Source organism: Oncorhynchus gorbuscha, linkage group LG23, assembly GCF_021184085.1.
Source record: "Oncorhynchus gorbuscha isolate QuinsamMale2020 ecotype Even-year linkage group LG23, OgorEven_v1.0, whole genome shotgun sequence".
Taxonomy (NCBI): Eukaryota; Metazoa; Chordata; class Actinopteri; order Salmoniformes; family Salmonidae; genus Oncorhynchus; species Oncorhynchus gorbuscha.
The window spans coordinates 24,610,040-24,623,912 of NC_060195.1; the positions used below are offsets into that span (position 1 = coordinate 24,610,040).

General features: G+C 42.0%; 1 protein-coding gene across 1 annotated transcript in view; it reads left to right on the plus strand.

Annotated features, from left to right (window-relative positions):
- The window catches only part of LOC124010643 (X-linked interleukin-1 receptor accessory protein-like 2), a 193,180-nt gene that overhangs the window by 148,397 nt on the left and 30,910 nt on the right, over positions 1 to 13,873 (plus strand). Inside the window, exon 7 of the mRNA XM_046323314.1 lies at positions 4,457 to 4,602. Coding sequence (XP_046179270.1) covers positions 4,457 to 4,602 — 146 coding nt within the window. The remainder of the gene's footprint in view (positions 1 to 4,456; positions 4,603 to 13,873) is intronic.

The following is a 13,873-nucleotide window of genomic DNA, read 5'->3' on the forward strand; positions in this document are numbered from 1 at the left end:
GCGTGGATGTGCAGCATTATCCTTTCTGGTGTGGGTGTGCAGCATTATCCTTCCTGGCGTGGATGTACAGCATTATCCTTACTAACATTTAGAATGGAGCCGTAGGGGATGGCTGACATTTTACGGGCTCCTAACCAACTGTGCTATTTGTGTGTTTTTCACATTATTTGTAACTTATTTTGTACTTAATGTTGCTGCTACCGTCTCTTATGACCGAAAATAACTTCTGGATATCAGAACAGTGATTACTCACCTCTAACTGGATTAAGATTTTTGTCTGACACAAAGGATATGCTGCTTTTCTGAGACCTGGCCCAAATCCCTGTCATTCGCGTAAAGAAAAGACAGAAATACAGGGGAGATTGGGGTGCCTTGTGAAAATTTGTCGGTGAGTGGGTAACCTGCCTATACCATCCGTTCTATTGGCCAATGTGCAATCACTGGGAAATAAACTGGATGATGAATAAACTGGACTATCCTACTGTCATGACGTTGGCTTGATGGGGGAGGTTTATGACCCCCCATAAATACCTTTCTCCCTTTCCTCTCTCTTGACTACAGAAGGACTCTTGAATAGCCTTTGTTAAACATATAGAGTCTGAGAACATCAAAAGGTGGGGGGAAAGGAACCATATTTCGGTAATCCAACCAGCTGAAAATATGCGTTGGTACTCAATGAATATGATGCCTGATCAGTTGGCATCTGAGACATTATGACTGATGACAGGACGACATAAACTGTATCTTGGAAAGTCTACACATTCTAGATTCACATGGAATTGTTGTGCAATTTAAATGTTTAAATATGAAACTATTTGTGAAAAGATTAAATGTAATTTTAGCTTCCAAATGAGAGAATTGGGTTTTCATAAGGTTAAAGCTCTGCTCACTCAGTGGCCCGCCCATGTGAAGACACATTGGTTGTAAACTATGAAACACGCCCTTCTCTCCCCTCTTATATAAAGCACTTGATAAAAAATGTAACTTTCTGTTCCGTTGACATTAGGGCAACAGTCCTATGTTGAAAGTGTTCAGATAATAAGCTGTTCATAGCCGTCTATTTACCAACACAAACCGATGCTGGCACGAAGACTGCACTCAACTAGCTGTATTAGGCCATAAGCAAACAAGACAATGCTCATCCAGAAGCGGCACTCCTAGTGGCCGGGGACTTTAATGCAGGCAAACTTAAATCCGTTTTACCTCATTTGTACCAGCATGCCACATGTGCAACCAGAGGGGAAAAAACTCCAGATCACCTATACTCCACACACAGAGGCGCATACAAAGCTGTCCCTCGCCCTCCATTTGGCAAATCTGACCATAATTCTATCCTCCTGATTCCTGCTTACATGCAAAAACTAAAGCAGGAAGTACCAGTGACTCGCTCAATACGGAAGTGGTCATATGACGTGGATGCTACGCTACAGGACTGTTTTGCTAGCACAGACTGGAATATGTTCCAGGATTCATCCAATGGCATTGAGGAGTATACCACCTCAGTCACCGGCTTCATCAATAAGTTTATTGACGATGTCGTCCCCACAGTGACCGTATGTACATATCCCAACCAGAAGCCATGGATTACAGGCAACATCTGCACCAAGCTAAAGGCTAGAGCTGACGCTTTCAAGGAGCGGGACACTAATCCGGATGCTTATAAGAAAAGTCGCTATGCTCTCAGATGAACATTCAAACAGGCAAAGATTCAATACAGGACTAAGATTGAATCCTACTACACCAGCTCTAATGCTCGCCGGATGTGGCAGTGCTTGCAAACTATTATGGACTACAAAGGGAAACCCAGCTTCAACCTTCCTAGTGACGCGAGTCTACCAGATGAGCTAAATGCCTTTTAAGCTCGCTTCGAGAAAAGCAACACTAAAGCATGTACGAGAGCACCAGCTCTTCCAGACTACTGTGTGATCACGCTCTCCATAGCTGATGTGAGCAAGACCTTTCAACAGGTCAACATTCACAAGGCCGCGGGGCCAGACTGATTACCAGGACGTGTACTCAAGAGCATGCGCGGACGAACTGGCAAGTGTCTCTCCCTGACCGAGTCTGTAATACCTACATGTTTCAAGCAGGCCAGCATAGTCCCTGTGCCCAAGACAGCCTATAGGAAGGAGGTCAGAGACCTGGCAGTGTGGTGCCAGGACAACAAACTCTCCCTCAACGTGACCAAGACAAAGGAAATGATCGTGGACTACAGGAAAAAGACGGCCGACAGGGGAGGAGCGGGTGGAGCGGGTCGAAAGTTAAGTTCCTTGGGGTCCACATCACCAACAAACTATCATGGTCCAAACACACCAAGATAGTCATGACAACACCTTTTTCTCTCAGGAGACTGGAAAGATTTGTCATTGGTCCCCAGATCCTGTTGATAATGGGATATGTAGATAGGGCGAGTTGGTCAAGGATCGATTCGGACAAGGTGGTAAATTGTATGACAAGCGACAGTTTATTCAGAGTAAAGATATCTGGTACAACGTATACGGGCTCATTCATTTGGCTCACAAGGAACCAGCAGAAAGAAGCCCCGATAACAGATTGCAAGCATGTTATGTACAGTACAGAAAGTAGGTTGAGTCTGGAAGTCCTGGTCTTCTGGTTGGCCCTGTTGGGCCGTCCGTCATTCCTCTGAGTCTCGTAGTGCCGTTCTCAGTCACACAATGTTTAGCTAAGAAGGAGATTATGTGTGTGTGTTTGTCTCTGTCTCACATTGTTCAGCTAAAAGGGAGAATTGGGTGTGTGTGCTTGTTCGTTCCTGTTTCTCAAGGTTGGGTGTATCAATGCAGCTGGTGTTTGTCACGAGATACTGTTATCAGTGCTCAGTAGTAAGCCAGAGTGTTTATAACAGCTTCATTATTAATAAGGCTAATATATTGCCAGGCATGCATCAAGCTAGAATTTCATATTATCCTTACAATCCTCAAAAAGTTCTACAGCTGCACCCTCGAGAGCATCACCACCTGTTATGGCAACTGCTCGGCATCTGACCATAAGGCGCTACAGAGGGTAGTGCGTACGACCCAGTACACAACTGGGGCCAAGTTTCCTGCCATCCAGGATCTTATATACTCGGCGGTGTCAGGGGAAGGCCCAAAAAAATGTCAGACTCCAGTCACCCAAGTCATAGACTGCTCTCTCTGCTACCGCACGGTATTGTTATTTTATTGTTAATTTTTTCTTTTTTAAACTTTAATTGATTTAATAAATAATTTCTTAACTCTATTTCTTGAACTGCATTGATGGATAAGGGCTTGTAAGCATTTCACGGTAAGGTCTACACCGGCGCATGCGACTAATAACATTTGATTTAATGTATAGCATTATCATTCCTACCGTGGAGGTACATCATTATCCTTCCCAATGTGGAGGTACATCATTATCCTTCCTAATGTGGAGGTACATCATTATCCTTCCTAATGTGGAGGTACATCATTATCCTTCCTAATGTGGAGGTACATCATTATCCTTCCTTATGTGGAGGTACATCATTATCCTTCCTTATGTGGAGGTACATCATTATCCTTCCTTATGTGGAGGTACATCATTATCCTTCTTACCGTGGAGGTACATCATTATTGTCACGGCTTTCTTCTGTTGAAGGAGAGGCGGACCAAAACGCAGCGTGGTTATTTTGATACATCTTTAATAAAGATGACAATAGAACAATATACAAAAACAAGAACCGTGAAAAACCGAAAACAGCCCTATCTGGTGTAACAAACACAAAGACAGGAACAATCACCCACAAAACCCAACACGAAACAGGCTACCTAAATATGGCTCCGAATCAGAGACAATGACTAACACCTGCCTCTGATTGAGAACCATATCATGCCCAAACACAGAAACAGACAAACAAGACATCCAACATAGAATGCCCACTCAGATCACACCCTGACCAAACAAAGCATAGAACATACAAAGCAAACTATGGTCAGGGTGTGACACTTATCCTTCCTAATGTGGATGTACAGGTGTGGATGCCGCAATGTCTCCCTCCCCCCTCCCTGTGTGTGTGTGTGTGTGTGTGTGTGTGTGTGTGTGTGTGTGTGTGTGTGTGTGTGTGTGTGTGTGTGTGTGTGTGTGTGTGTGTGTGTGTGTGTGTGTGTGTGTGTGTGTGTGTGTGTGTGTGTGTGTGTGTGTGTGTGTGTGTGTGTGTGTGTGTGTGTGTGTGTGTGTGTGTGTGTGTGTGTGTGTGTGTGATCTCCAGCTCCACTGTAATGGGGAAAGAATCTCTGCCTTACGAGTATGACCTCTGCACTGAACTCTTGTTAGCTGCATTGTGAAACCAGGGCCTGTCTCTGAAAACAGACCACTATATGAGGTGTGTCTCCACCCCCCCCCACTATGTACCTCAGTGGTGACCTATACTCTGGGCTATGGTACCTCCCCTGAGGTTCTTCTCTCTCCTCCCTCCTCCTCCTCTTCTTCTTCTACACAGGGTGCTGAAGGAACACTTGGGGGAAAAGGAGGTGGAGCTGTCCTTAACCTTCGACGCGGTGGAGGAGACGGACCTGGGAAACTACACCTGCTATGTGGAGAACCACATTGGACGGAGGAGCGGCAGCGCCATCCTGCAGAAAAGAGGTAGGCCAGGCCTCAACACCACTGCTGTCTGCTGATAATACTGCTGTGACAGTAACACTTTAGGCAGACAGATTTATGGGTAATGTCTCCCTTGGGAGGGGTGCGGCGTCATGGCATAATACCCTTTGCCGACTTGGGCACTGACCAGTTAGAACCCCAATTCTTCACTTGTCTAATACTCTGTGTCATGCTACAGTTGAAGTCGGAAATTTACATACAGCTTAGCTTTAGCCAAATACATTAAACTCAATTTTTCACAATTCCTGACATTTAATCCTTGTAAAAATTCCCTGTCGTAGGTCAGGTAGGATCACCACTTTATTTTAATAATGTGAAATGTCAGAATAATAGTAGAGAGAATTATTTATTTCAGCTTTGATTTATTTCATCATATTCCCAGTGGGTCAAAAGTTTACATACACTCAATTATTATTTGGTAGCATTGCCTTTTAAATTGTTTAACTTGGGTCAAATGCTTCAGGTAGCCTTCTAGAAGCTTCCCACAATAAGTTGGGTGAATGTTGGCCCATTCCTCCTGACAGAGCTGTTGTAACTGAGTCAGGTTTGTAGGACTCCTTTCTCACACAAGCTTTTTCAGTTCTGCCCACACATTTTCTATTGGATTGAGGTCAGGGCTTTGTGATGGCCACGACTTTGTTGTCGTTAAGTCATTTTGCCACACCTTTGGAAGCATGCTTGGGGTCATTGTCCATTTGGAAGACCCATTTGCGACCAAGCTTTAACTTCCTGACTGATGTCTTGAGATGTTGCTTCAATATATCCCCATAATTTTCCTCCCTCATGATGCCATCTATTTTGTGAAGTGCACCAGTCCCTCCTGCAGCAAAGCACCCCCACAACATGATGCTGCCACCCTTGTGCTTCACGGTTGAAATTGTGTTCTTCGGCTTGCAAGCCTCCCCCTTTTTCCTCCAAACATAACAATGGTCATTATCGTCAAACAGTTCTATTTTTGTTTCATCAGACCAACGGACATTTCTCCAGAAAGTACGATCTTTGTCCCCATGTGCAGTTGCAAACCATAGTCTGTCTTTTTTATGCTGGTTTTGGAGCAGTGGCTTCTTCCTTGCTGAGCGGCCTTTCAGGTTATGTCGATATAGGACTCGTTTTACTGTGGATATAGATACTTTTGGACCTGTTTCCTCCAGCATCTTCACAAGGTCCTTTGCTGTTGTTCTGGGATTGATTTGCACTTTTCACACCAAAGTACATTCATTTCTAGGAGACAGAATGCATCTCCTTCCTGAGCGGTATGACGGCTGCGTGGTCCCATGGTGTTTATACTTGCGTAATATTGTTTGTACAGTTGAACGTTGTACCTTCAGGCGTTTGGAAATTGCTCTCAAGGATGAACCAGACTTGTGGAGGTCTCAAAAAAAGAGACTTGGCTGATTTCTTTTGATTTTCCAATGATTTCAAGCAAAGCGGCACGGAGTTTGAAAGTAGGCCTTGAAATACATCCACAGGTACACCTCCAATTGACTCAAATGATGTCAATTAGCCTACCAGAAGCTTCTAAAGCCATGACATAATTTTCTGGAATTTTCCAAGCTGTTTAAAGGCACAGTCAACTGAGTGTATGTAAACTTCTGACCCACTGGGTGATACAGAGAAATAATCTGTTTGTAAACAATTGTTGGACACATTACTTGTGTCATGCACAAAGTAGATGTCCTAACCGACTTGCCAAAACTATAGTTTGTTAACAAGACATTTCTGGAGTGGTTGAATAATGAGTTTTAATGACTCCAACCTAAGTGTATGTAAACTTCCGACTTCAACTGTATATGCCTCCCACAATCTGTATGACTGTTGTAAGTAGCCTGGCTAAAGTCAGATCTGGAGAGAGAAAGAAATACATTTAAGAAGAAATCTTATTGAGATAGGTATAGATCTATATGTAGGCACTGAAAGAGCACGAGTTTGCAGAGAGCAGAATTTGATGCCCTTTTCTCTTTTTATTGGAAGGGCAGATCTGATCGAGTCACAGCTTTATAAGTGTATTTTAAACCAGATTTTAAAGCAAATGTACGTTTCATAGCTTCAGCGCAATAAAAACTACAACCAATAAATAATAAAATTTGCAGTTTTACTTGATAATCACATTTTCTTACGTGAAACCATGTTTTCACATCTATTAAATTGACAGTTTGCACCACATTTTCACATGTGACGAGAATAACTGTAACGGTCGTCGTTGCATGAAGGATCAGACCAAAGCGCAGCGTGGTAAGTGTTCATGATATTTATTAAAACTGAACACTATAACAAAGTGGAAACCGACAACGAACAGTTCTGTCAGGTGCAGAAACAGAAAACAACTACCCACAAAACATAGGTGGGAAAAAGCTACCTAAGTATGGTTCCCAATCAGAGACAACGATAGTCAGCTGTCCCTGATTGAGAACCATACCCGGCCAAAACAAAGAAATACAAAACATAGAAAAAAGAACATAGAATGCCCACCCCAAATCACAACCTGACCAAACCAAAATAGAGACATAAAAAGCTCTCTAAGGTCAGGGCATGACAATAAAAAAATCACCTCACATGTGAATTGTAGTTTAACATGTTAAAAACCTTTACGTGAAAATCTGATGTACAATTTTACTTGTGAAAAACATTCACATGCGAAAATCAAAGTTGCAGTTTCATATGTGTGAACTTGCAATTCTACTTGTGAAAGTGAAAATCTAATTTGCAGTTTCAGATATAAGAAACTCCAACTGTGAAAATCTTACTTTGTGGGGTTGAAATAATGTAATCTGAAAAGATGTTGTTAACATGTTGTAGTAGTATCCAAAAAGCCCAAATGTGGGACAAGGGAAAGATTTTGCGGGACATTCACAGAACCGTGAACATAATACATTTTTCGAGGGGCAGGTTAATTGATCATGCTCAAACGGCGACATAGTTCTGCTGTGTGAAGGTCACTGCCTGTTGCTACATCCATTTTTGGACTTAGAAATTAACGATATACACTACCGGTCAAAAGATTTAGAACACCTACTCATTCAAGGTTTAAAAAAAATATATATATATATATATATATATATATATATATATATATATATATATATATATTCTATATTGTAGAATAATAGTGAAGACATCAAAACTATGAAATAACACATATGGGGTACCATGTCGTAACCAAAAAAGTAAAACAAAACAAAATATATTTTATATTTGACATTCCTCAAATAGCCACCCTTTGCCTTGATGACAGCTTTGCACACTCTTGGCATTCTCTGAACCAGCTTCACCTGGAATGCTTTTCCAACAGTCTTGAAGGATTTCCTACGTATACTGAGCACTTGTTGGCTGCTTTTCCTTCACTCTGTGGTCTGACTCCTCCCAAACCATCACAATATGGTCGGGGGATTGTGGAGGCCAGGTAATCTGATACAGCACTCCATCATTCTCTTGCTTGGTAAAATAGCCCTTACACAGCCTAGAGGTGTGTTGGGTTATTGTCCTGTTGAAAAACAAGTAATAGTCCCACTAAGCCCAAACCAGATGGGATGGTGTATCACTGCAGAATGCTGTGGTAGCCATGCTGGTTAAGTGTGCCTTGAATTCTAAATAAATCACAGACAGTGTCACCAGCAAAGCACCCCCATACCATAACACCTCCTCCTCCATGCCTTACAGCGAGAAATACAAGATATAATCCGTTCACCCACACTGCGTCTCACAAAACCATGGCGGTTGGAATGAAGGACAGATTTCCACCGGTCTAAGCAAGTCTCTTATTATTATCAATGTCCTTTAGTATTGGTTACTTTGCAGCAATTCGATAATGAAGGCCTGATTCACACAGTCTCCTCTGAACAGTTGATGTTGAGATGTGTCTGGCAGTTAACTCTAATGAACTTATCCTCTGCAGCAGAGGAAACTCTGGGTCTTCCATTGGCGGTCCTCATGAGAGCCAGTTTCATCATAGCGCTTGATGGTTTTTGCGACTGCACTTGAATAAACTTTCAAAGTTCTTGAACTGGTTCATATTGACTGACCTTCATGTCTTAAAGTAATGATGAACTGTCGTTTCCCTTTGCTTATTTGAGCTGTTCTTGCCATAATATGGACTTGGTCTTTTACCAAATAGGGCTATCTTCTGTATACTCTACTACCTTATCACAACACAACTGGTTGGCTCGTTAAGAAGGAGAGAAATTCCACAAGTAAAAATAAAGAAAAACACTTGAATGCCTCAGGAACTTAGTTCAACTCTCATACCCCATCAGAACCCAACATATACAGTGCATTCTGAAAGTATTCGGATGCCTTGACTTTTTCCACATTTTTTTATGTTAGTCTTATTGTAAAATGTATTCAATCTTTTTTTCACTCATCAATATACACACAATACCCCACACATTTTTTTGCAAATGAATTCAAAATAAAAAACAGAAATACCTTATTTACATATGTATTCAGACCCTTTGCTATGAGACTCGAAATTGATCTCAGGTGCATCCTGTTTCCATTGATCATCCTTGAGATCAAAGGTGCACACCTGTCTATATGAGGTCCCACAGTTGACAGTGCATGCCAGAGCAAAAACCAGGCCATGAGGTCGAAGAAATTGTCCGTAGAGTTCTGAAACAGGATTGTGTCCAGGCACAGATCTGGGAAAGGGTAGCAAAACATTTCTGCAGTATTGAAGGTCCCCAAGAACACAGTGGTGGGGGGGGGCGCTATAGAGCGTGCTATGGAGTAGACGTGCTTTGCTAGAGCTCCCCTCAATTTTTAAACAAATTCATATTTATCTTAACCTCTCACAAACTCTCTCAAACACTGTCTGGCAATATGACAAAGGGAAAAGGCACCCGAAAAATGGGGTGCTAAACAAGATGATTTGAATGAGATAGACATCGAACCAATTTCAACATCGCCGACCCACAAGGAGTTAGCTGAAGATGCTAGCTCCCAAGAGTTCCCCACAGAATTTACTCTGTGGGGACCTACTGACTGCTATAAACTCACTAAGCAAGATAACAGTCGATCAACGAGGCCAGGCTAAAGGACATAGGGAAACAGTGCACAACGTTACAAAATGACAACAAAAGTCCGATTGGAAATGCTCGACACCAGAACATCCGAATATGTGGGATCCAGGAGGACACTGAGAAAGGGAAACCCACTGAATTTGTCTCTGAGCTGATACCGGCATTCCTGGGGAGTGAACACTTCAAAATGGCCATCCTGATCGACCGAGCACACAGATCACAGGCAACGAAGCTGGCCAAGGGCGCGCCACCAAGGCCATTCATCGCACGGCTGCACTATCCCCAGACCAGGGATCTCATCCTCAAGCTGGCTAGTCAAAAGTTCCCCCTTAACTTCAACGGAGCCAGGGTGTCTTTCTACCCAGGTCTTACTTTGGAGGTGAGGAACCAGCGGAAAGTGTATGATGAGTTACGCAAGAAATGCAGGGCGGCCAACATCCGATATGGATTCCTCTTCCAAACCCGGTTTAAGGTGACAGTCGAGGGATCAACATGTACGTTTGACAACCCAAAAGAGACCGATCTTTTCTTGTCAAGCAAGCTCCCTGGCTGAGGATACAGAACGGCTGTGTCAACCGGCTAAATGGCCAAATACAGGCCAGGGATGCGTTTGAATTTCCTGTCAAAGTCTTTTCGATCAGAAGATCAGAAATAGGGACTTATATGATGAGTGAAATGTTAGGAGTAGCAATCCTGATAAGAAAAAACATTCCTTTTGTTTACTCATCCTCGATTTCAGATCCTAATGGTCGGTATATTATTGTGGCTGGTACACTGAATTCGAAACCAATAACCTTCGTCAATTTATGTGGTCCCAACTTCGATGATCCATCATTTTTTCAAAGGGTATTGAAGGCCATACCAAATATCTTGGATACTAGTGTTATTGTTGGAGGTGACTTTAACTGTACGTTAGATACTATTTCAGATAAACAGCTATCAAGGTCACTTCAACAATCAAATGCCAGTGTCTATCTAAATACATTGATGACAAACCTTAACATTGTCGATATTTGGAGATTGACGCACCCATCAGATAGGGATTATTATTTCTTTTCGGCAGTTCATAAATCATATTCCAGAATTTACTATTTTTTTGTTGGACTCCAAACCAATTTCAGCAGCTGCGTCTGTTACCTATCACCCTATTCTAATTACGGACCACTCTCCTCTGTCCATGGTGCTGAAACTCGACAATGTGTCTACAGGTCGACGACCGTGGCGCTTTGACGCATACTTTTTGAAAGATGAGACTTTTTGGCAGTATTTGAAGGCGCAGATTGCCCTTTTCCTCGGAGGTAACGACACCAGGATGTTGACGACTCCACGCTTTGGGAATCTCTAAAGGCTGTGATTAGAGGTTACATTATTTCTTATACATCAGAGAGGAAGAAACACACCAATACTAGGCTGAGAGAAATTAAAAGAGAGTTAGGATAACAGGAGAATGTTTTTAGGACGAATTCCTCGAATGCAGTCCTTGAGAAGATCACAAAGTTGAAATATGAATACAATACCATCCTTTCGAAACGAGTGGGCTCTTTACTTGCTAGAACGCAACAAAGTTATTTTGAACTGAGTGACAAACCACATAAATTATTTGCAAGACAGCTAAGGCATGTACAGGCATCTAGAGCTATTCACAAAATAAAAGACAAGAAGGGTACAATAGTAACAGAACCACAGGATATTAATAAATGCTTTGCGCAGTTTTACTCAGAGCTATATCAATCAAAATGCGATGCTACTGATCTACAAACTATGGAATGTTTTCTCACTGAATGTGAAATTCTTAAACTAGACAGGGGGGCAGCTGCTACACTCGATGCAGGGATAACTTTAGAGGAAATTAACACACGATAGCACAATGTCCAAACAGCAAGGCCCCTGGGCCCGATGGATATGTAATAGCGTTCTATAAGAAGTACTGCGCCTGTCTATCTCCACTTATGTTGTGAATATTTAAACCTTCCAAAGAAAATGCCAAACTCCCGCAAACACTGTATGAGGCTACAATAGCACAAATTTTGAAAAAAATATAGAGAATCCATGGAGATGTCGTCTTATCGCCCCGTGTCATTACTCCCCATAGAAAATAAAATGTTGACAAAGATATTGGCAAACTGATTGAAAAAATATATACATACACATACACCCTGACCAGACAGGTTTTATCCCGGGCCGACATACAGTATATACTACAATTTGAGACACCTTTTCAACGTAATGTATCATGATCATAAAGTTGAGGCAGTGGTAATAGCTCATGATGCAGAGAAGGCGTTTGATCAGATTGAGTGGAAGTATATGATGTCGGTTCTGGAGCATTTCGGGTTTGGAAAGGAATATATTAATTGGATAAGAATTATTTATGCACACCCAATGGCGTCCGTGATAACCAATCGGGAAATGTCGCAGTCATTCTGCCTGTTCAAGGGCTGCCGACAAGGGTACCCTATTTCGCCTGCTGTCTTCGCTATAGCCGTGGAACCCCTTGCTACTCTTAACGAGGAAGCCAGAATTTCAAAGAAGCATTCATGCAAGTACAAGATAGAGGGGGGCTTTGGCCTTCCTCACTTTAAACTGTATTATTGGGCTGCTAATCTGAACATAATGTATTCTGGAGGGAAAGTTTACCTGGGATGCGACAGAATGGTATGCCTTCATGGCTTTTGATTGAACAGGCCTCCTGTCAACGTTCCTCACTCCCTGCACTTGGTAATAGTCCATCATATGTGAAAAAAGACACTTATGACTCTAATCCAGTCATTTGTCATACGCTTAGGATCTGGAAACAGATTAGGTATTTTTACCTACTGTATACATTGACAGCCCGATTTGCTTGAATCATGCTTTCCACGCTGCATTGGATAATATGGTGTTTTCACATTGGAGGGAGAAGGGGCTCACAACAATTGGTGACTTATACATTGACGGTCAGTTAGCTTCATTTCAACAATTACAGGGTAAGTATAACATGCCAACAACACATTTTTTCAGATACCTCCAAATCAGGAATTTCTTAAGGACACATATCCCACGGTATGGCATTAAGAGAAATAGTCCTACATTAGATAGCTTGATCCTTGTCAAACCCCATTCAAAAGGGTCGGTCTCTAGACTGTATGATGTGCTACAGGCCCACATAGAGGTATCCACAGACACTATTAAAAGGGCTTGGGAACAAGAACTTGGTTCAGAAATCTCAGATGAGGACTGGGTAGAAGCTCTCAGGAATATAAACCACAGTTCAGTGAATGCCAGACACAATCTTGTTCAGTTTAAGGTGACACACAGGTTACATTACTCAAAAGTAAAACTGCATAAAATATTCCCGGACACCTCACCACTGTGTGAGAGGTACAAGCAGGATGAAGGGACGTTGACCCACTTATTTCGGACATGTCCTAAGTTACATGCTTACTGGGCTCTCATTTTTGATTACTTATCTAAAGCCTTCAATAGAGATATAGGCCCGGACCCATTGATCACTCCGTTTGGTACAGTTGATGGGAATAACCAGGAGGGGAAGGATGTCTCTCTTTGTACTTTATTAGCCAAAAGGCTCATATTGCAATTTTGGAAATTGGAGACTGTACCTACCTTTGAAATGTGGTTATGGGATTTAGGGAATGTAATACATATGGAAAGGATTTGATATAATACCTTCAATAGAAGTCCAATGTTTTAGAAAATATGGCAGCCAATACTGGATAAATGGTCTAGTCCCACTTCATATCTGGGTTGATGATCTGCTGCTACTCTGTGCTGTACTCCACTCAATATATATTTTGGGCTTAACTACACTGCCTGTAATGACTATATTTTGTCTTCTTAAACATGTACAGTCGTGGCCAAAAGTTTTGACAATGACACAAATATAAATTTTCACAAAGTCTGCTGCCTCAGTTTGTATGATGGAAATTTGCAAATACTCCATAATGTTATGAAGAATTATCAGATGAATTGCAATTCATTGCAAAGTCCCTATTTGCCATGCAAATGAACTGAATCCCCCAAAAAACATTTCCACTGCATTTCAGCCCTGCCACAAAAGGACCAGTTGATATCATGTCAGTGATTCTCTCGTTAACACAGGTGTGAGTGTTGACGTTGATGAGGACAAGGCTGAAGATCACTCTGTCATGCTGATTGAGTTTGAATAGCAGACTGGAAGCTTCAAAAGGAGGGTGGTGCTTGGAATCATTGTTCTTTCTCTGTCAACAATGGTTACCTGC